The 20535-nt window shown below is 44.1% G+C and overlaps 1 protein-coding gene across 4 annotated transcripts in view; it reads right to left on the bottom strand.

The window, feature by feature from the left end:
• The window catches only part of STK4 (serine/threonine kinase 4), a 111498-nt gene that overhangs the window by 69681 nt on the left and 21282 nt on the right, over positions 1–20535 (bottom strand). For 3 of the 4 annotated variants that reach the window (XM_053243421.1, XM_053243423.1, XM_053243422.1), the window contains 2 exons: positions 19679–19807; positions 16750–16936 (listed from right to left, as the gene is read on the bottom strand). In XM_053243421.1, the coding sequence (XP_053099396.1) occupies positions 16750–16936; positions 19679–19807 (316 nt within the window). The remainder of the gene's footprint in view (positions 1–16749; positions 16937–19678; positions 19808–20535) is intronic. The other variant, XM_053243425.1, reaches the window with a different exon arrangement.

The following is a 20535-nucleotide window of genomic DNA, read 5'->3' as shown; positions in this document are numbered from 1 at the left end:
TACTGAGGCTCACGCCCAAGGCCAACGCCATTTGGGCCACATAAGTGGATTATTGTTTGAGGTCCTCTGATGGGGAGACAGGCTTTGAGTCACTGTACATTGAACAGGGACATAGTCCACTTGATATCGATAGCATGATCCAGAGTCCCGGCGCCATGCGCCATAAGAAGGCTCAGCTTCCACCAAGGGTGAACAATATTCCAGCATCCTGTATCGATCTTGATATGACTGATCACGACGGTCCTCGGACCGATCCCATCTGTTAGTCAAGGAAGTACTTCCAAGTCCCAAAGGGTAACATAGTCTCTAAGAGGGATACCCTCTTGGTGCCTTCGAGGGGGTGACCAGCGTCTAGGAAGCCATGATGCATCTTCTGCTGGCTTGGTTGGAGTCGAATAAGCTTCCTCCTCCAATGAAGCACACCCCAGTTCATCCGTTGCCACCAAATGTTCTCTACTTGATCTAGCCCGATTGTGGGCTAAGTCCACAGACTCCATAGCCATGGGTGAGCTAGGTCTTGTTGACACCAACAACTTCTGTGCTGGACGATCCAAGGCCATTTTAGTCTTTTTGGCCTCTGATGTAGGAACTTCCTCTGTTTTCTTCTTCTTGGGTATAGGAGGGAGGTGTTGAACTGCTGGCAAATGACAATGTGGCTTCTTCCTTATCTTTGGTACCGATCCTGAGGTATTCAGGGAGGACTTCGGTACCACAGGGACCTGATGCTGAGGGAGGTCCTCCGAGCACACCGGCTCATTTGAAGCCATCGAAGGCCGAGCAGTAGAGGATACCAAGACCAGTACCAGAATCGAGTTTTCAGCCTCTACAAGAGCAGATACCATGCAGATTGTACCAATGAAGCCATTTTTACGGACCGCTTCAATGACAGGGCTTCCGAGGAACAAAGAGCCAGATCCCACAGGGCTGTGCACAGGTGAGAAGCCCTATTTTTGCAAGCCTGCTTCATGAACTTCTGGCAGTGAAGACAGGTCTCGACAATGTGGGATTTCCCCAAGCACAAGAGACACTCGGTATGAGTATCGGGGGAAGGGATCTTAGATCCACAGCGGATACATTTTTTAAAGTTCGTCGTGCCCAGCATAAACGCCGAAGGCTGGCCGGCCACCACACTCTGACCCAGCCAGGATTGGAGCTCCAAGGAGGGGAAAAGCACACAAAAAGAAAATGCCAAAGGAAAAATGCTACTACACGAAAGAATTAAAGAAACAAAGAAAAAAACACTAAGAAACTAAAGAAGCAGGGAGAAAAGACAAGGAGATCTCTTGATCCTACTCGTTGCCGAGCTGCAGACTCCACGATGTTCACTGAAGTGCGGACGAAGAAAGACTGAGGGGATGAGGAATGGCGCAGCTGCATATAGCGGCTGGGGGCGGGGTTCCCGTCCGAAGCAAGAGAATTGAGACTTGTTAGGTTCCAACGAGGCCTCTGTGCAGACGCATAGCCCATTTGTGTAGAAGTACAGAGACCACGTCGAAGAAGTGTACTTCTGTACCTGCGTTCAACATGTGAATGACAACTTAACATGTGAATGGGCCTTGAGTTTATTCTGAGGGCCATTTTTAAAAGTCAAGTCTCTGGCCCTTGGAGATCAGAATTTAAGAAGCAGAATGTGCTGTCATTATTCTGCCCAATCATTTAGAGAGAAACAAATTTGACCCTGCCTTCCATTGTTCTAACCAATGAGGGAAGTCAGAGCAATGATTAAAATGCAAAGGTGGCAGCAATACCTTGCATAGTTTCCCTTGCACATGCATGACAAAGAAGAAGAGTGTCGTTTCAAACCCACCTGTCAGTCAGAACTCTGCTTTGGGTCTTCTTGAGAAGGAAAGCAGCAATATGATGAAGTATATTCTATGAACATGTAAGCTCGATGCTCTACTTCCCTGTCCAACTGCCTTCTAAAAATAAGTCATTTTAATTTAAAAAAACAAAACAAACATTCATGTCTCCTTAGTCCAGTTCTGAGTTAGTCCAGTCTTTCAATTGATAATATGATTTTATATTATGCCTTGAGCAATCTACATTAAGTCAGGATATAAATAAGATGTTTGAGGTAAGCCTGCAGAATCCAACTGCAGATTCTTCCCCTCCTTCCCAGCTCCAGATCAAAGAGAAATCATGTTCCTCTTTACTTGATGACCTTTGATTTAATGATCTTCAACATATGCTTTGCCTGGGTAATTTCTTCCTCAATCAGAGTCTAATTCAGGTATTTTGGGGAGAAAGATTCACTAGCTGAGATTACAGGCTTACTTACACACACACACACACACACACACACACACACACACACACACACACACACACACACACACAGAGTTCATGGCTTTGTGACTGTTTCTGACTTGGTGCAGAGAACCTCTCAATGACAATATTGTACCATCTGGAGAGCTAGTTTCTAGATGTTTGAGTCTGTAACCCTATCCACATTTGGAGAGTGTCCCACTGAGATGGACAGGACTCACTTTTGAGTAAATTAAGATAGGATTCCAAGGCTGCAAACCTACCCACACTTCACTGAGAGCAAGTTTCATGGAAACCAAACAAAAGCCGATGAAAATCAATGAGAGGTACTCCCTGTAGGTATGTACAGGTCAACAACCTAAGCCTTACTTCAGCAGATTATGAGTACTTCCCATTAGTCATGTGCACGGACCAGTTCGGAGGCCATTCTAAAGGCCTCCAGACCGGTCCGGCACGGGGTGGTTTTGGTTCGGGTGGGTGGTTCTAAAAAGAATAGGGGGGGGGGGCTTTACTCACCCCTTCCAAGAAAGTCCGTATTCTATGTATTAATCGGGCGGCAGGGTGCCGCCCGCTTCAATCTCCGGCGCGGGCTCCTTTTTGTAAACAATCGGGCGGCAGGGTCGCTCCCAGTCCCTGCCGCCCGCCCTCCTCAACTTTAAACGTCAAGCCGAGCAGGCCTCCCTCGGCTGGCGGCCACCCCCTGTAGGTATCAGGGGGTTCCCCCCTCCCCGCTGCCCCCTTCTTGAAAGATGGTTTCCCCATTACCAAGGGACGGCAGGAGAACTCCCTGCCGCCCCCTTCCCCCTTGCCGGCTGGGCTGCAACTGGCTTCTAGGAAGCCTTTCGCGCGCCTGCGCGAAAGGCTTCCTAGAAGCCAGTTGCAGCCCAGCCGGCAAGGCAAGCGGACGGCAGGGAGCTCTCCCGCCGCCCGCTCGCTAAAGTAAAGTAAAGTAGCGAGCGGGCGGCGGGAGAGCTCCCTACCGTCCGCTTGCCTTGCCGGCTGGGCTGCAACTGGCTTCTAGGAAGCCTTTCGCGCAGGCGCGCGAAAGGCTTCCTAGAAGCCAGTTGCAGCCCAGCCGGCAAGGGGGAAGGGGACGGCAGGGAGTTCTCCTGCCGTCCCTTGGTAATGGGGGAACCATCTTTCAAGAAGGGGGCAGCGGGGAGGGGGGAACCCCCTGATACCTACAGGGGGTGGCCGCCAGCCGAGGGAGGCCTGCTCGGCTTGACGTTTAAAGTTGAGGAGGGCGGGCGGCAGGGACTGGGAGCGACCCTGCCGCCCGATTGTTTACAAAAAGGAGCCCGCGCCGGAGATTGAAGCGGGCGGCACCCTGCCGCCCGATTAATACATAGAATACGGACTTTCTTGGAAGGGGTGAGTAAAGCCCCCCCCTATTCTTTTTAGAACTCCCCACCCCAGTGCCGGACTGGTTCCGTGCACACCCCTACTTCCCATTTTCTTCTAACCAAGGCTAAACTCATATGCATGAATGCATCTACCCACTCATCCACCAGGATCTGAAGAAAAACCAAGGACCAACCTCCCCCACAAAAAGCAATACTCCTTCTATCTGAACATTAAATTGAGCAGATGCAGAGCCATGTACTTCTTTACTAACAGAATCAAAATGCACAAAGACAATTTTTTTGGTTCAACCCTGACAACCAGTGTTCCCTTTAAGGAGTGTGCATGTGAACACGCTCAATTATTTTTTAGTGTCTGCTCAGTAGGGATGTGCACGGAAAATCTTCGGCACGGCGGGGGTAGAGCTTTAAGGGCAGGGGAGAGTGTACTCACACACCCCCGCCGCGTTTCCCCCGCTGGCACTCTCCAAATTTAAAGCCCCTCGGGGCGGCAGCGTTCCTCCCTGCCGCCCCGTTCCCCCCGTCGGCCGGAAGTGGCCGGAAGTCGCGAGCACGCGCGCTTGCGACTTCCGGCCACTTCCGGCCGATGGGGGGAACGGGGCGGCAGGGAGGAACGCTGCCGCCCCGAGGGGCTTTAAATTTGGAGAGCGCCGGTGGGGGAAACGCGGTGGGGGTGTGTGAGTACACTCTCCCCCACCCTTAAAGCTCTACCCCCGCCGGCGCCGAAACAGCCCCTACACCCGAAACGTTTCGGAGGCCTTTACAATGGCCTCCGAAACGTTTCGGGCACAAGCCTACTGCTCAGTTAATTTTAGGTCCTGCTCAGGTTGAATCGGGAAGGCTCCACCCTGAATGCATGTGCACACACACTGCCTTGATACTGTCACCCAGAACAAATCGAATTCTGCAAAGAGATGAAAAAAATTAGAGAGAACACTGCTGACAACCAGAATATCATTCAGAGTCCAATAAAAATACTAGGTACAATCTTATGTTTTCATTCAGGTATATAAATATACATACTTGACTTGCAGAAAAGTCACTATCGCAAATATAGCCACCATATATCTCAAAACAAAAAATATCCAAAAGGGTATTTGTCGAGTATTTATGATACTTAAATATATATATATTTCGATAGCATAAGATTGTACCTTGTATTTTTATTGGATTCTGGACAATATTCTGGTACCAACAGAATCAAACAGTGGGTCACAGCAGCTTGTTACATTTCCGCCCAACAAGCTTTGCTGTTGTCCAAGAAGAAAGCTTAATTAAATCTTGACAAGCAAATGGTCAGGTAAGATGATGCTTCCTCTGACCATTCCCCAGATTCTGCGGTAATTGCCAGGAGGAGACCCAGAGTAACTGGGAGACAATGCAATAATTCAGGTCTTGGCCAATTTTCTTTGTATCGAAGAACCAGACAACGGACACTTGACAAAATCACCAGACACTCTAACCACTTCTGCACACCATGCTGGCTCTGAGTCATAAGATACAAAAACCTATATGCCACCAAAAGCCACTGAGACTCAGACTGAGATCCTATGTACAGCTGCCCTTTTGAGCAAGCTTTTAAGCTCCCCAACCCTAGGCTGCTACTACCCAGTGAGACCAATCATTGGCTCCTTCACAACAGGAAGGATGTAAATGCTTCCTGTCTGAAGGAAGCTTTGCACCAGTTCAAAGATCACTTGGTCTTGGGACATGGTTGGTTACTACTTCTGACTGTTTGCTCAGTTCAACCCTTGGCATGATTATGACCTCCAGCTGGCTGGCTTGCTCCTGGCACTTGTCTCTACTCTTGGCTTGATTAGGTCCTCTGACTCCTGCTTTGATCCCCAAAGATGAATTCCTGCCTATCTACACAGCTCTCCCTGACCCAGCTTTGGGCCCTGCATACCCATGCCCACAAGGTAGCTGCTCACAAATCACGACTCAGTCATAACACATGCATAATTTTAGTGTTTCACACCTAGTCTCAAGAGGGAAAATACAGGTGAAACTCAAAAAATTAGAATATCATGCAAAAGTTCATTAATTTCAGTAATGCAAATTAAAAGGTGAAACTGATATATGAGATAGACACATTACATGCAAAGCGAGATAAGTCAAGCCTTAATTTGTTATAATTGTGATGATCATGGCGTACAGCTCATGAGAACCCCAAATCCACAATCCCAGAAAATTAGAATATTACATGAAACCAATAAAACAAGGATTGCAAATAGAACAATATCGGACCTCTGAAAAGTATAAGCATGCATATGTATTCAGTACTTGGTTTGGGCCCCTTTTGCAGCAATTACTGCCTCAATGTGGTGTGGCATGGATGCTATCAGCCTGTGGCACTGCTGAGGTGTTATAAAAGACCAGGATGCTTCAATAGCGGCCTTCAGCTCTTCTGCATTGTTTGGTCTCATGTCTCTCATCCTTCTCTTGGCAATGCCCCATAGATTCTCTATGGGGCTCAGGTCAGGCGAGTTTGCTGGCCAATCAAGCACAGTAATCCCATGGTCATTGAACCAGGTTTTGGTACTTTTGGCAGTGTTGGCAGGTGCCAAGTCCTGCTGGAAAATGAAGTCACCATCCCCATAAAGCTCGTCTGCAGAAGGAAGCATGAAGTGCTCCAAAATCTCCTGATAGACGGCTGCGTTGACCCTGGACTTAATGAAGCACAGTGGACCAACACCAGCAGATTACATGGCTCCCCAAATCAACACAGACTGTGGAAACTTCACACTGGACTTCAAGCATCTTGCATTGTGTGCCTCTCCATTCTTCCTCCAGACTCTGGGTCCTTGCTTTCCAAATGAGATGCAAAAGTTGCTCTCATCAGAAAAGAGGACTTTGGATCACTGAGCAACAGACCAGTTCTTTTTTTCTTGAGCCTAGGTAAGATGCTTCTGACGTTGTTTGTTGTTCAGGAGTGGCTTGACAAGAGGAATACGACATTTGAAGCCCATGTCCAGGATCCGTCTGTGTGTGGTGGCTCTTGATGCACTAACTCCAGCCTCAGTCCACTCCTTGTGAAAGTCCCCAACACTTTTGAATGGCCTTTTCCTGACAATCCTCTCCAGGCTGCGGTCATCCCTGCTGCTTGTGCACCTTTTTCTGCCACACTTTCCCCTTCCACATAACTTTCTATTAATGTGCTTTGATACAGCACTTTGGGAACATCCAACTTCTTTTGCAATTACCTTTTGAGGCTTTCCCTCCTTATGGAGGGTGTCAATGATGGTTTTCTGCACAACTGTCAAGTCAGCAGTCTTTCCCATGATTGTGATTCCTAATGAACCAGACTGAGAGACCATTTAAAGGCTCAGGAACCCTTTGCAGGTGTTATGGATTGATTAGCTGATTGGAGTGGGACACCTGGAGCCTAGACTGTTGAACCTTTTCACAATATTCTAATTTTCTGGGATTGTGGATTTGGGGTTCTCATGAGCTGTATGCCATGATAATCACAATTATAACAAATTAAGGCTTGACTTATCTCGCTTTGCATGTAATGCGTCTATCTCATATATCAGTTTCACCTTTTAATTTGCATTACTGAAATTAATGAACTTTTGCATGATATTCTAATTTTTCGAGTTTCACCTGTAAAGTGTGAAAACAACACTTGAAATGGTGGTGGCCAGAGGTGCTTTCTATCAGCTTCGGCTGATATACCAGATGCATCCGTTTCTCAAGATCAACGACCTCAAAATAGTAGTACATCTGTTGGTCACCTCCAGACTTGATTGCTGCAATGTGCTCTATGTAGGGCTGCCTTTGTACTTAGTCCAGAAACTGCAGTAGGTACAGAATGCGGCAGTCAGGTTGGTCTCTGGGTCATTTTGGTGAGACCATATGAAAGAGCTACACTGGCTGCCAATAAGTTTCCGGGCAAAAAACAAGGTGCTGGTTATAACCGATAAAGCCCTAAACAGCTTAGGCCCTGGGCATTTAAAGGGAATGGCTTCCTCGCCATGAACCCCACCGCCCATTGAGCTCATCAGGAGAGGTTCGTCTGCAGTTGCCAACAGCTCGTCTGGCAGCTACTCAGGGACGGACCTTCTCCTTTGCTGCCCTGAGGCTTTGGAATGCGCTCCCTGTTGAATTAAGACCCTCCCCATCTCTGACAACTTTTTTAAAGTCTTTAAAGACATTTGTTCACCTAGGCTTTTAATTTACATTACAGTTTTTATAGTTTTAATATTGTGTTAAATTTAAAATAATTGTAATATTTTAACCTGTTTATCTTGTTTTAATTTGTATTGTTCTGTTGTAAACTGCCCAGACACATCGGTTTTGGATGGTATACTAATGTGCTAAATAAAAATAAAATAATAAAATAAACGAGTTCAGATTTGGCATATTCCTTTTTACCAGTTATAGCAGCAGTCAAGAAATATGAGCCACTTTGACAATATTAATGACCCCAATTCCATTGCATTTAATATACCATTTAGTTATACTGATTATTAAAAACTCTTTCCCCAGAATAATCCTGCAAAAGGCTGATTAATTTTTACAGCTAAATCAATTTCACTGCATGTGAAAGGAACATTACTGTGGAAGTGATAAGGTGAAAAATAAAGCACTTGAAGCAATTTGGAGGGACATACACAGCCTTCACAGACTGAATATGGCACAGGTCACCTTGCCAAGAAATAATTATTTTAAGACAAATTAACACAGCAAAGGTATCACACTGTGCAAGGTTTGAGTATGTATAAAGGTATAAAGCTGAATTTTGTACATTTCAAATTTTTAAATGAAAAAAAATCATTTTTTCATGAAAATTTGTTCTTTTTTCATGGGGGAAAAGTGGTTATAATTTCCACCAGGACAGTTTATCATAATAATAAAAAGGCTATTCTACTCAAACCAAGCACCTAGTTTTCAGAGCCACCGTTCAGTGGAATAGCACACACTTTACATTCAGAATGTCTCAGTTCCAATCCACAGCATCACCAGCTTAAAAAGAAGTTGCAGCTGTGCTGGGAAGACCTTTGCCTGGGGAAATAGAACAGGGGTGCCTTCTTTAACCCATTCTCTGCTAGTCTCTTTTTAGCCTACTTTCTAGTATTCCCCGTGTGTGTCCCCCACTATCAACTTCGCAATACCTGGACCAATATGAACCAAATTGGGTACAGTTGTAGGGAAACATAGGGACACCTCAATGGCATAGTTTGTGATGACGTCATCCACCCCGATTCAGTATGGCAAACGCGTAAACTTGTAAGGTGCAAATGGGCTAACTTGTGAACCGCCTAACTGATTTGAACCAAATTTGCTACAGCTCTAGGGACACATAGGGATGCCTCAGTGGCATAGTTTGAGATGATGTCATTCACCCGATTCATGATGGTGGATGTGTGAACATTTGAGACGCAATTGGGCTAGCTTGTGGACTGTCTAACCAATTTGAACGAAATTTGGTACAGTTGTCATGAGTGACACACAGGGACACCTCAATGGTGTAGTTTGTAATGATGGCATCCTCCCTGATCAAAGATGGTGGACACACGAACCTTTGAGGTGCAAGAGGTCTAACAAATTTAGTCCAATTGTAGGGACAGTGAAAGAAAAGTAGAGAGATTAGTTCTTACTGGAACAACTTGTCTATTAAAAGCTATACTGGAGCTCCCTCTCTTGGTTAAATGCTGTCTTGCTTAAGATATTTTAGCATTATGTTCCATCATAAATAGTTTATTGTATTTATAGGCATTTTTCTATTTAGAAAGTATACAAAATTAGTGCATATTAAAACCAGAAATATAGGACATTACAATACAAATTCACAACCAGTGTTCCCTGTAACAGGGATTCCCAGATGTTGACTATAACTCCCAACAAGCCCAAATGCAATGGCCTTTGGCTGGGATAATGCAAGTTGTAGTCAACAACATCTGGGAATCCCTGTTACAGGGAACACTGTTCACAACCCAAAGCAACCTCCCTAGCAACAACCTAAAATAATTAATCAGACTAAAAGGAGCATCTCAGTCTCCATATGAACACTACCGCCCCCCAGCATCCCACATGCCAGGAGTAGTCTTGAGATCCTACATGCAAAGAGACAAAAAAGTAGTAGCAGTTTGCAATGTTTGAATGATAAAGATGACAGAAGTTAAGCAAGCTACAATGAGCTGCTGCTTGGCTCACATACAACCTAAAGCTTGTTTCTCCTCTTCATCATAGGGTAAGATTTTTACTGTAAAAATACAAATAAGCCACCTGAAGTTTAATAAGTTAAACGGTGTGGGCGGGGGGGAGGGGGGGATCTGCCTTGGCAAAAGAACCCAGTACAAAGTGGGGGGTGTAAGTAAAATTGATCATACATTCAACACTATGTTGCTCTGTTCTCAAGCTGATCTGGGGCAAAGAATGAGTAGTGTAAACCATATTAGCACTAAAGTACTACTCATTTTCAGTTTAACTTCGCTGATGGTTCTCTGCAATAACTTTCTCCAACTCACAGCTGCACTAACCACATACACACAACCCTCTCAGACTAACTTTTGCTTTAGTGGTTCAGGCATTTACAGCTGAAATTCAGCAAGTGGAAGAGCCGCCAGAGGGCTTAAAACTGAACAGTTCACTGCATTCCTGTTTTTCTGCACTAGGACACCACAATTCAGCATGGGTCTTATATGCTGCTTTGGTAACACCTGCAGCTGACCAGTGGTTCTACCCAGCCTGAAGGAAAAGAGTATCAAATTCACATCCCTTTCCTGGAAAGAATGGTGGAATGATGAATATCCAGGTTAGAAGGTAGTAAGGAACTCATTTTTACAAAGAGGAGCACAACAGGTGTCATGTCTTTGACTGAATCTTGGTTTTGGCAAATGGGAAGCCAGGAAATGAGAGGAAAGAACTTTGAAGTGTGATTAAAAGAGAGGGCTTAAGGAATAGTTGGAGGAAAGTTGAGAAGACACTGGAAGAAAATTATGAAAATGTCAACACAGAGCCGGCTCTGAAGTTAGGAAAGACCACGTTGCCAACAATTTTTTGCAAATCCAAATGAGACCTGGTGCCAGTCAGTGATTGACAGTTTACTTGCTATGCCCAGTGTCCCTTCCCTCTTGGGCAAGTGTAATGAGTTCCCATCCTCCTCCTAAGCTTTGTGGTAAAGGGATGGGGTCATGGATTGTACTTGTAGATGCAGTATACTTTGGATTTTCATATACTGTAGATGCAGTATACATTGGATTGTACTGGTAGATGCAGTATACTTGTACTTGTAGATGCAGTATAGCACCAAAGAGAGCCAGCATGGTGTAGTGCTTAGAGGGCTGGACTAGGACTGGGGAGACTCGTGTTCATATCCCTGCTCAGCCATGAAACTCACTTGGTGACTCTGGGCCAGCCACTTCTCTCTCAGCCTAACCTACCTCACAAGTGTGTTATGAGGGGAGACATAACCATGTACACTGCTCTGGGCTCCTTGTAGGATGAGCAGAATATATAGGTAAAAATAATTATTTCGAGAAGTAAAACAAAGCCCCTTCACCTCTCCCAAATCAGGATAAGGGCGGCATCATGGCAATCACACATTTCAACTGGCTACTGTATCAAGGCCAGCTAGAAGTTGTGGATTTGTACACAAGGATGCCTTCCACTTGCAGAAGGAACTTTCATCAACAGTGTGCCACTGTACAAAAGGTTTGAAACCCACTCACTGCTTCCAGTTACTCCAAAGCATATTACAATTTGTTTAGGACTGAAGCCTATGTTTTTATAATAGCTTCATAATTTTCTGAGCATGTGGTGCTGATTGCTCTATACCAGTGATCCCCAAATTAAGCTGTGTGTACCCCCAAAGGTATTTGAGGCTTTCCTGGGGGTACCTTCTATTTCCCTGTATGCCAGCCTATTCCATGTAACACAACAAGACACTTACTAAAGCAAGACTTTTGGCAGTGGGGTAGGGGTACTTGCAAATGAGTCTTAAGAAGGGTAAGCTACCCAAACGATTGGGAACCCCTGCTCTAAACTCTCTCAATAGTCTCATCTAATTCACACGCACCTTTGTGCATTACATACATTTAAGACACTGCAGTTAATTGAGAACTGCGGTTTTGGTTTCCAGAATTTGAAAACCACAAAAAGGTAGAGAAAGATTCAAAGGAATACTAGTAGTATAGAAAAATAGTTTTTGTAAAGCTTGATATTCCTGCTGAATACAATTTTTTCCTCAGACTAAGCTCCCTCTGCTGGTGAAAAGAAATGGTTTTTCTAGAGAATGAAAAACTGCAAACAGAACATGCCAATGAATTTTCATCTTCTTTTGCCTGCAGGTAAGGATATAGTGGTATAAAATTTGCTGCAAATGTCTGAATGACACATGCTAGAGAAAACATACAGTTTTTAAAACTTAACTTCGAACTAGTAAGACAGATCTTCTTAGAGATTTGTCTTTGGTGATCACTTCAGCTGTGCACACACATATTATTGGTAAGCCTTGGTTGCATTACAAGTAAGCCAGCTTGATTTCGACTAAAAGCACAATTCTTAACTATAAAATCCTTAAAATACCAAAGTAGCAATTACTGGTCATTCCAAGTATATGATATGAATATAACAAAGGAAAAGTGACAGCTGTTATACACTCCAATCTGTGCTCTAGTATATAACCTGAAAAGCTGCAAGGCAGGCACTCTGCCACATGGCATCTCACCACATGGCAACACCAACTGCTGTTGGTGTTGCCACACCAACAGCAGACCACCAGCCACATGGCCCTAGGGATGTGCGAACTGGTTTGGGGGGTTGAGGGTTCGGTTTGGGGGTTTGATGGTTCTAGGTCGAACCAAACCCACTCTCTCTGGTTCCATCCAGAGGACAGAACCCCCCCCCCCAACAGTTCACGGTTTTTTTAAAAAAAAAAATTATAATTTTATATATATATATATATATATATATATATATACATATATATATATATATATATATATATATATATATATATATATATATATATATATATATATACACACACACACACATATAAAAATTTTACCTTTTCCCCTCTGTGGGAGTTCGCTAGGTTGGCGGGGGTCTGAGGAGGTTCCCCTCCCCCCGCTGGCCTTCAAAATGCCCCCCTGCAGCCTGACTGGGCCGGTTTGGGGGCCCGTTCAGGCCTCCGTATATCAGCGCAGCGGACATTTTGGAAGCCGCCACGCATGCGCAAATGGCCTCTGTGAGGCCTGGCATGGGCCAGGGCCTCACATAGGCCATTTGCGCATGTGCGATGGCTGCGGCGCATGCACAAATGGCCTCTGCGGAGCCCTGGCCCATGCCCTCCCCTGCTGTTACTTCCTGCAACTCGTATTCAGAGGCACCCTGCCTCTGAGGCTGGAGGTGGCCTATAGCCCTCAGACATGGAGGAAGGGGTAAGATTGGAGGAAGGGGATGCTCCAAGCAAGGAGATCAGGCAAGCATGTGAGGCAAAGCCCAATATGAGCAAGACTCAAATTCAGAAAGGTCCAGGCTCAGTATATATTAGTATATACCCCTCAGTATACACCCCTGCTAACTGGGCAAAGAGGCACCTTTTACCGTGGTGATTCTCTTTATTTAGCAGGGGGAGAGTAACTGGCCCTATCCACCCCCAGCACAGTACTCCTCCAGTGACTGTTGCTGGTGTGTGTCTAAAAAGAAACATAAGTTTCTTTTTAGAATGTGAGCCCTTTGGGGACAGGGAGCCATCTTCTTTGTTTTATTTCTCTTTGTAAACCGCCCTGAGCCATTTTTGGAAGGGCGGTATAGAAATTGAATTATTATTATTATTATTATTATTATTATTATTATTATTATTAATATCGGGAAGAGATTCTTTGAACTGGTGGAGTTCATACTCCCAACTTCTCCATTTCAAACTCGCCCCTTATTGCTAGGGGTGTGGGAAGGCTACTGTTTGAGTAACAACTCCACACCCCTCTTGGGCCTACGAGACACACCAATACACAGTTATAGATAGAGCAAGATAGATATCCGTTTCATCAATAGAGATACAAAGTTATTTTTGCTCAAAGGCCAGCGAGACACCCATCTTACCTATTTGTTGCTATGTACAAAATTCCGTCTTACAGCAGTCAAAGTGTTCCATTAGACCTTTCTGACAAGTAACTCTTCCAAAAAATCCAACCTGATCAACAATGCCTGGGATGCCGCTGCTTATCTGAAGCAGCTCTCTTAAGAACATAAGAACAGCCCTGCTGGATCAGGCCCAAGGCCCATCTAGTCTAGCATCCTGTTTTGCACAGTGGCCCACCAGATTGTTGTTTTGTTTTTTTTTTTAATTATTATTATTATTATTATTATTATTATTATTATTATTATTATTATCAACATTTATATCCTGCTCTTCCTCCAAGGAACCCAGAGCGGTGTACTACATACTTGAGTTTCTCTTTCACAACAACCCTGTGAAGTAGGTTAGGCTGAGAGAGAAGTGACTGGCCCAGAGTCACCCAGCAAGTCTCATGGCTGAATGGGGATTCGAACTCAGGTCTCCCCGGTCCTAGTCCAGCACTCTAACCACTACACCACGCTGGCTCTACACCAGATGCCACACTACACCAGATGCCACTGGAAGCCTAAAGGCAGGAGTTGAGGGCATGCCCTCTCTCCTGCTGTTACTCCCCTGCAACTGATACTCAGAGGCATCCTGCCTCTAAGGCTGGAGGTGGCCCGTAGCCTTCCGACAAGTAGTCATTGATAGACCTCTCATCCATGAAATTATCCAAGCCCCTCTTAAAGCCTTCCAAGTTGTTGTCTGTCACCACATCTTGTGGCAGAGAATTCCTCAAGTTGATTATGCATTGTGTGAAAAAATACTTCCATGTGTTGGTCCAAGATTTCCTGGCAATCAATTTCATGGGATGACCCCTGGTTCTAGTGTTATGTGAGAGGGAGAAGAATTTCTCTCTGTGCACTTTCTCCACAACATACATGATTTTATAGATCTCTATCATGTCTCCCTGCAGTTGTCTTTTTTTCTAAACTAAATAGCCCCAGGTGTTGTAGCCTTGCCTCATAAGAAAGGTGCTCTAAGCCCTTGATCATCTTGATTACCCTCTTCTGCACGTTTTCCAGTTCAACAATGTCCTTTTTTAGATGTGGTGATCAGAATTGTATGCAGTACTCCAGGTGTGGCCGCACCATCGTTTTGTATAAGGGCATTATAATATTAGCAGTTTTATTTTCAATCCCTTTCCTAATGATCCCTAGCATGGCATTGGCCTTTTTCACAGCTGCCGCACATTGAGTCGACACTTTCAACAAGCTATCCACCACCCCAAGATCCCTCTTCTGGTCAGTCACCGACAGCTCAGATCCCATCAACTTATACTAGAAGTTGGGGGTTTTCATCCCAGTGTTCATCACTTTACACTTGCTAACATTGAACTGCCTTTGCCACTTTGTCACCCACTCACCCAGTTTGGAGAGATCCTTTTGGAGGGCCTCACAATCCGTTTTGGATTTCACTACCCAAAAGAGTTTGGTATCATCTGCAAATTTGGCCATTTCGCTGCTTACCCCTACTTCTAGATCATTTATGAACAAATTAAAAAACACTGGTCCCAATACAGATCCCTGGGGGACCCCACTTCTTACTTCTCTCCATTGTGAAAACTCTCAATTTATCCCTACCCAGTTTCCTGTCCTTCAACCAGTTAGCAATCCACACATGTACTTGTCCCCTTATCCCATGACTGTTAAGTTTTCTCAGGAGTCTTTGAAGAGGAACTTTGTCTAAAGCTTTTGGAAGTCCAGGTATACTATGTCAACTGGATCGCCCTTATCCACACACTTGTTGACACTCTCAAAAGAAATCCAAAAGGTTTGTGAGGCAAGATTTACCTTTGCAGAAGCCATGCTGGTTCTCTCCCAGCAGGGCCTGTTCTTCTAGGTGCTTTACAATTTTATCCTTGAGGATGCTTTCCATCAATTTGCCTGGAACGGACTTTAAGCTAAGCGGCCTGTAATTTCCCAGATCACCCCTGGATCCCTTTTTGAAAATTGGTATATTACATCTGCTACTTTCCAGTCCTCCAGTACAGAGCCTGAATGCAGGGATAAGTTATATATTTTAGCAAGGAGGTCAGCAATTTCACATTTGAGTTCTTTGAGGACTCTTGGATGGATGCCATCCGGCCCTGGCGATTTGCCAGTTTTTAGCTTTTCCAGACAGTTTAGAACATCACCTCTTGTCACTTCTATCTGACTCAGTTCATTTGCCTCCATGCCCGAAATGCCTGGTTCAGGAACAGGTATATGCTCAGTATCCTCCGCTGTGAAGACGGACGCAAAGAACTCATTTAGCTTCTCTGCTACCTCCGTATCCTCCTTAATAATCCCTTTCACTCCCTCATTATCCAACAGTCCAACTGCCTCCCTGGCAGGTTTCCTACTTCTGATGTATTTAAAGAAGTTTTTGTTATTCCCCTTGATGCTTTTAGTTAAATGTTCCTCAAACTCTATTTTCGCCTCCCTTATTGTCACCTTCCATTTCTTTTGCCAGAGTTTGTGTTCCTTTCTGTTCTTGTCATTTGGGCAGGCCTTCCAATTTTGGAAGGAAGTCTTCTTCCCTTTTATGGCTTCCTTGATGGTCCCTGTTAGCCATGGTGGCATCCTCCTGGACTCAGGGGTACCTTTCCTCCTTTTGAGTATACAGTCTAACTGGGCTTCTAGTATTGTGGTTTTGAGTAAACTCCATGCATTCTAGAGCGAAGTGACTCTCCTGATTTTCCCTTTCAGCTTTCTTTTCACCATACCCCTCATTTTAGAGACGTTTCCTCTTCTGAAATTCAAAGTGTCTGTGTTAGACTTCTTTGGTGATTCTCTCCCCACATGTATGCTGAATTTGATTGCACTATGGTCACTGTTCCCTAAAGGGTCGATGACACTGACATCCCACACCAGAGGTCTTCTCCTCTGACAGGTCAGGAAGTTCTCCTGGTGTTGCAGTCAGAAGTCAAGGCAAATGCTCCAGAACATAAGGATTGCTCAGGTTGTTACACTCTTTGGCAATGTCCATCTGTTACCGTTTAAGAGTGCATTTGTAGCTCAATCTAACCATCTCAAGGATTGCAATTTATGAGATTAAAAATGAACCACTTACTCTTCATTGTCCCCTCGTCTTCCTCATCTTCTGCATTTATGACCATTGTTCCCAGTTGCGACTCCAAAGTGTCATTGTATTCTATCATGGTATTGATGCCTTCACTCATCCCACAAGCAGCTCTGATTGTGCCTGTCTCTTGTCCTCTTGCCCGCACCATAGTCCTTGAATCAGTTTCATCTTCTTCCTGCATACAGATGTGAGAAATATGTATCTGAATCAAATGTTTAATTTTCCTTTTGAAAAAATGAATCTAAACAAAGCATTGGCAGCATTATAATATCATGCAAGTAAAAAAGGGAGAGTGGTGATGTTAGTTTTACAAATATGGTTCTACTCCATCATCAAGTAAGAGCCTCTTCTCCATTTCTTTACTTCATAAGTGATAGCAGAAAGTTGAACAGGCAGTTTTAAGAATGCAGTTTAGCCATAAAATGATTAATCTAGGGACTTGCTTGCTTGCTGCCTTCTTTAGGGAAAAAATAAAAATTTGCTGCTCCTCTGGTTTGAGCCTTGTCTTCTCAAGAGCTGTTTTCAAACTGAGCCACCTCACTTTGAGCTGGCTGGGAACTCCTTCCTTATGAGGCAAGGCTATAGCATCTGGGGCTTTTTAGTTTGGAAAAGAGGTGACTAAGGGGAGACATGATTGAGGTATAGAAAATTATGCACGGAGTAGAGAGAGAGGACAGAAAGAATTTTTTCTCCCTCTCTCACAACACTAGAACCAGGGGTCACCGAAGCTGAAGGCCAGAAATTTTAGGACCAACAAAAGTAAGTACTTTTTCACACATCGCGTAATCAATGTATGGAATTCTCTGCCATGGGAAGTGGTGATGGCCATTAGCTTGGATGGCTTTAAAAGGGGCTTAGACAAATTCATGGAGTTCAGGTCAATCAATGGCTACTAGTCTGGTGGCTATAGGACACCTCCAGCCTCAGAGGCAAGATGTTGCTAAATACCAGTTGCAGGGGAGCAACAGCAAGAGAGAGGACATGCCCTCACCTCTTGCCTGTGGCTTCCCAGAGGCATGTGGTGGGCCATGGTGTGGAACAGGATGCTGGACTAGATACGCCTTGGGCCTGATCCAGAAGGGCTGGTCTTATGTAGGGACGTTAAGAAAACATACTAATGTGAACTCCAGAATAATAGTTCAAGTGTTAATAAAGACAGAAGTTAAATAGTAGAATTACAGTCCAAAATACTGAAGCTCTTACTTTCTCACAAGAGATGATGATTGACATACGGAACAAGGAAGCACCAGTGCAGCAAGAGAGGAGCTTAACAGAACTCTCAACTATGCACCAAGGAAAGCAACAATTTGTGACACCTTCCTCTTCATCAAGAACCCTTTCGTGCCACCCGATAATACGTCCACGAGGGCTGCACAACACTTAGGGACATATTTCTGGGTGGCACAGAGGGCTTCCTGGGGAAAGAGAGGGCATCAAAAACGGTCACTTCCCCGGTGCAGTTAGTTGGAAAGACCTGTTAGGCTGCTCTTTTGCTGTACCAGTGCTTTCTTGCTCTGCATGTCAGCCAGTTTTGTTAATTTCCCCCTGGAATACATACTGTAGAAACCAACTTTTTGGTAAACATACAAAGAACACACCGCACTTAATTTTATCCAGAATTAACTCCATAACTGTGAAATTGCTTGATGAAATCCTGAACAGGAAGACATGTGCTATATTTGCAAAAACAAAAAACCCCAAACAAACCTTAACTAAAATCAGAGTATTAATTTCTTTCAAAGCTATCATCCTAACTTTGCATCTGACCAAAATCCCCAGCTGCAATGAAAAGAGATAGTATATAGGGCAATACCAAAAACTGCATTTAATTATTGAGGGAAAGCCAGAGACGTTTTCTGTCAGCACAACCAATATTATTTAGCTCAGCTGAGGTTGTGTCAGTGATTTTTAAAACACCACTCTACATAAGGCATCCTTCTGACTGGAGATTTAAAGAAAAAAGTGTGGATGCATCTTGGAGCATCAGTCACTCAAGAGTGTCCAAGATGGAATGGAACGGGATGTAGTACAAAAAAGCAAGATGGAAGTGAAAGAAGAAATGACGACACATTACCAAGACAGTCTACAGAACATCCAGAAACTGGGCCACACTTATTGATTTAAGGACTAGGCTATAGAAGATATACTACTCAGGTGAATGGTAGTTCACCAACAGCTCTGATCTCCCCACTACTCCAATATAGAAGCACTATGTGCCTCCACCTCTTCTAGCATTAATAAACTATGTGTACTATGTGCCACTGAATGCTTTAAAGCTCAAATAAAGGTAGTGCCACACCTTTCAGAAAAAGTCATTCCTTTCTCTATTGTTCTTTTGCTTCTCTTTCCCATACTTCTATGCCTCTGGCCCCAGCCCCTCTGCCTTTATTCTGTGCCTCTTCTTAGAACTTTCCTGTGCGATGCTCAAACTTAGGCTGGCTTTATAAATTGTAACATGTAGGGAGAAAGCAAGCCATTCATGCTTCCCCTTTTTGCACTTCCTCCAGAAGCAGTAAAAGGGAGGAGTTGCATATTTCCTTCATGGGTAGATGCACAACCCCTGATCCCTTCACATATTAAATCAAGAGAGGAAGTGTGAAGACAGCCTTAGAGAAGCATGGTTTCAAGTCAAAAGCCAAAGATCTCCAAGGCTACATTCAAACTTCCTCTCTCTGTTTTACAGCTGTTACATATGAAGGATGGGGAGACACACCACCCTTCTGCAAGGGAAAATAATCATCAACTCTTATGCTGATCTTAAGGCTACTGACTAACTAAGGAACACACAGTACAGTGGTTCTGAGACCCAATGAAAAAGTCGAAGGAAGGAATTGCAAACCATCAAGCTAGCTAACACAGAAAAAGAACGATGGTACTCCAAGAGGCACACAATCATTTAAGTAGTTTTAGTACTCACTGAATTTTCTTCATCATCTTGATACAGCTCACGCTGTTGAGCTTCCTGAATTTTCAGTTTAATATCCATTGCTTCATTAATCAAATCTCTTAGGATAAAAACTCCTTTGGCATTTTTCACAAATGGGTGCTAAAACACACACAAATAGAAATTAAATACTTGGAATTGGGCCACAGCAGCAAGAAGTTATTACCCAGAGTTACTGTATGTTAATGCCTTTAATTATGTTTAATAAGTATATACTGCTAGTGGCAAAAATAATGAGAGTTTATTCAAAACGAAGTCAAATTGCTACCCAAGTGATGCAGTTTGTCAGGCAAATGTGATTCTGATGCACTGTTGTTAATATTCCTAGCATGAGAATAGGACGCACGGGGACTACAGGTGTCAAACACACTGTACCACAGTGCAACGGTGAACTGGAAATGGGTGCAAATGGATGGACTGAAATAGCAGTTATTTTAAATGTAAAAACAGGCTTCGTCTATACCAGGAGTCTATCAAGCATCAGCACATATCGTTTGCACATTTTAACACATGTTGGACCTGCACAGCCTGCACTGGAAAAGATTTTAACAGGCTACAAACCTCTGCATTTTTATTTGGGAGAAATTTCAGTGAATTAAGTGGAATGTACTTCTGAATAAGCATATATAGGAACAGGCCACACTTGTTTGTGTGGTTGGTACCACAGCAAAAACTGTATAAGTATGAAGAAATTTAAGAAATGGCAGAACAAAAAGCAAACAGAGAAACGAAAGAAATCCACTTAATGGTCTAGCCCGGGGTAACCAACCTGAGACTCTGCAGCTGCTGTTGGACTAAAACTTCCATCATCCCGAGCTACTGTTTATTGC

This window comes from Hemicordylus capensis, chromosome 4 (genome assembly GCF_027244095.1).
Source record: "Hemicordylus capensis ecotype Gifberg chromosome 4, rHemCap1.1.pri, whole genome shotgun sequence".
Lineage (NCBI taxonomy): Eukaryota > Metazoa > Chordata > Lepidosauria > Squamata > Cordylidae > Hemicordylus > Hemicordylus capensis.
Note: the sequence above shows the minus strand (reverse complement) of the source record. Positions and strands in the feature narration are given on the sequence as shown.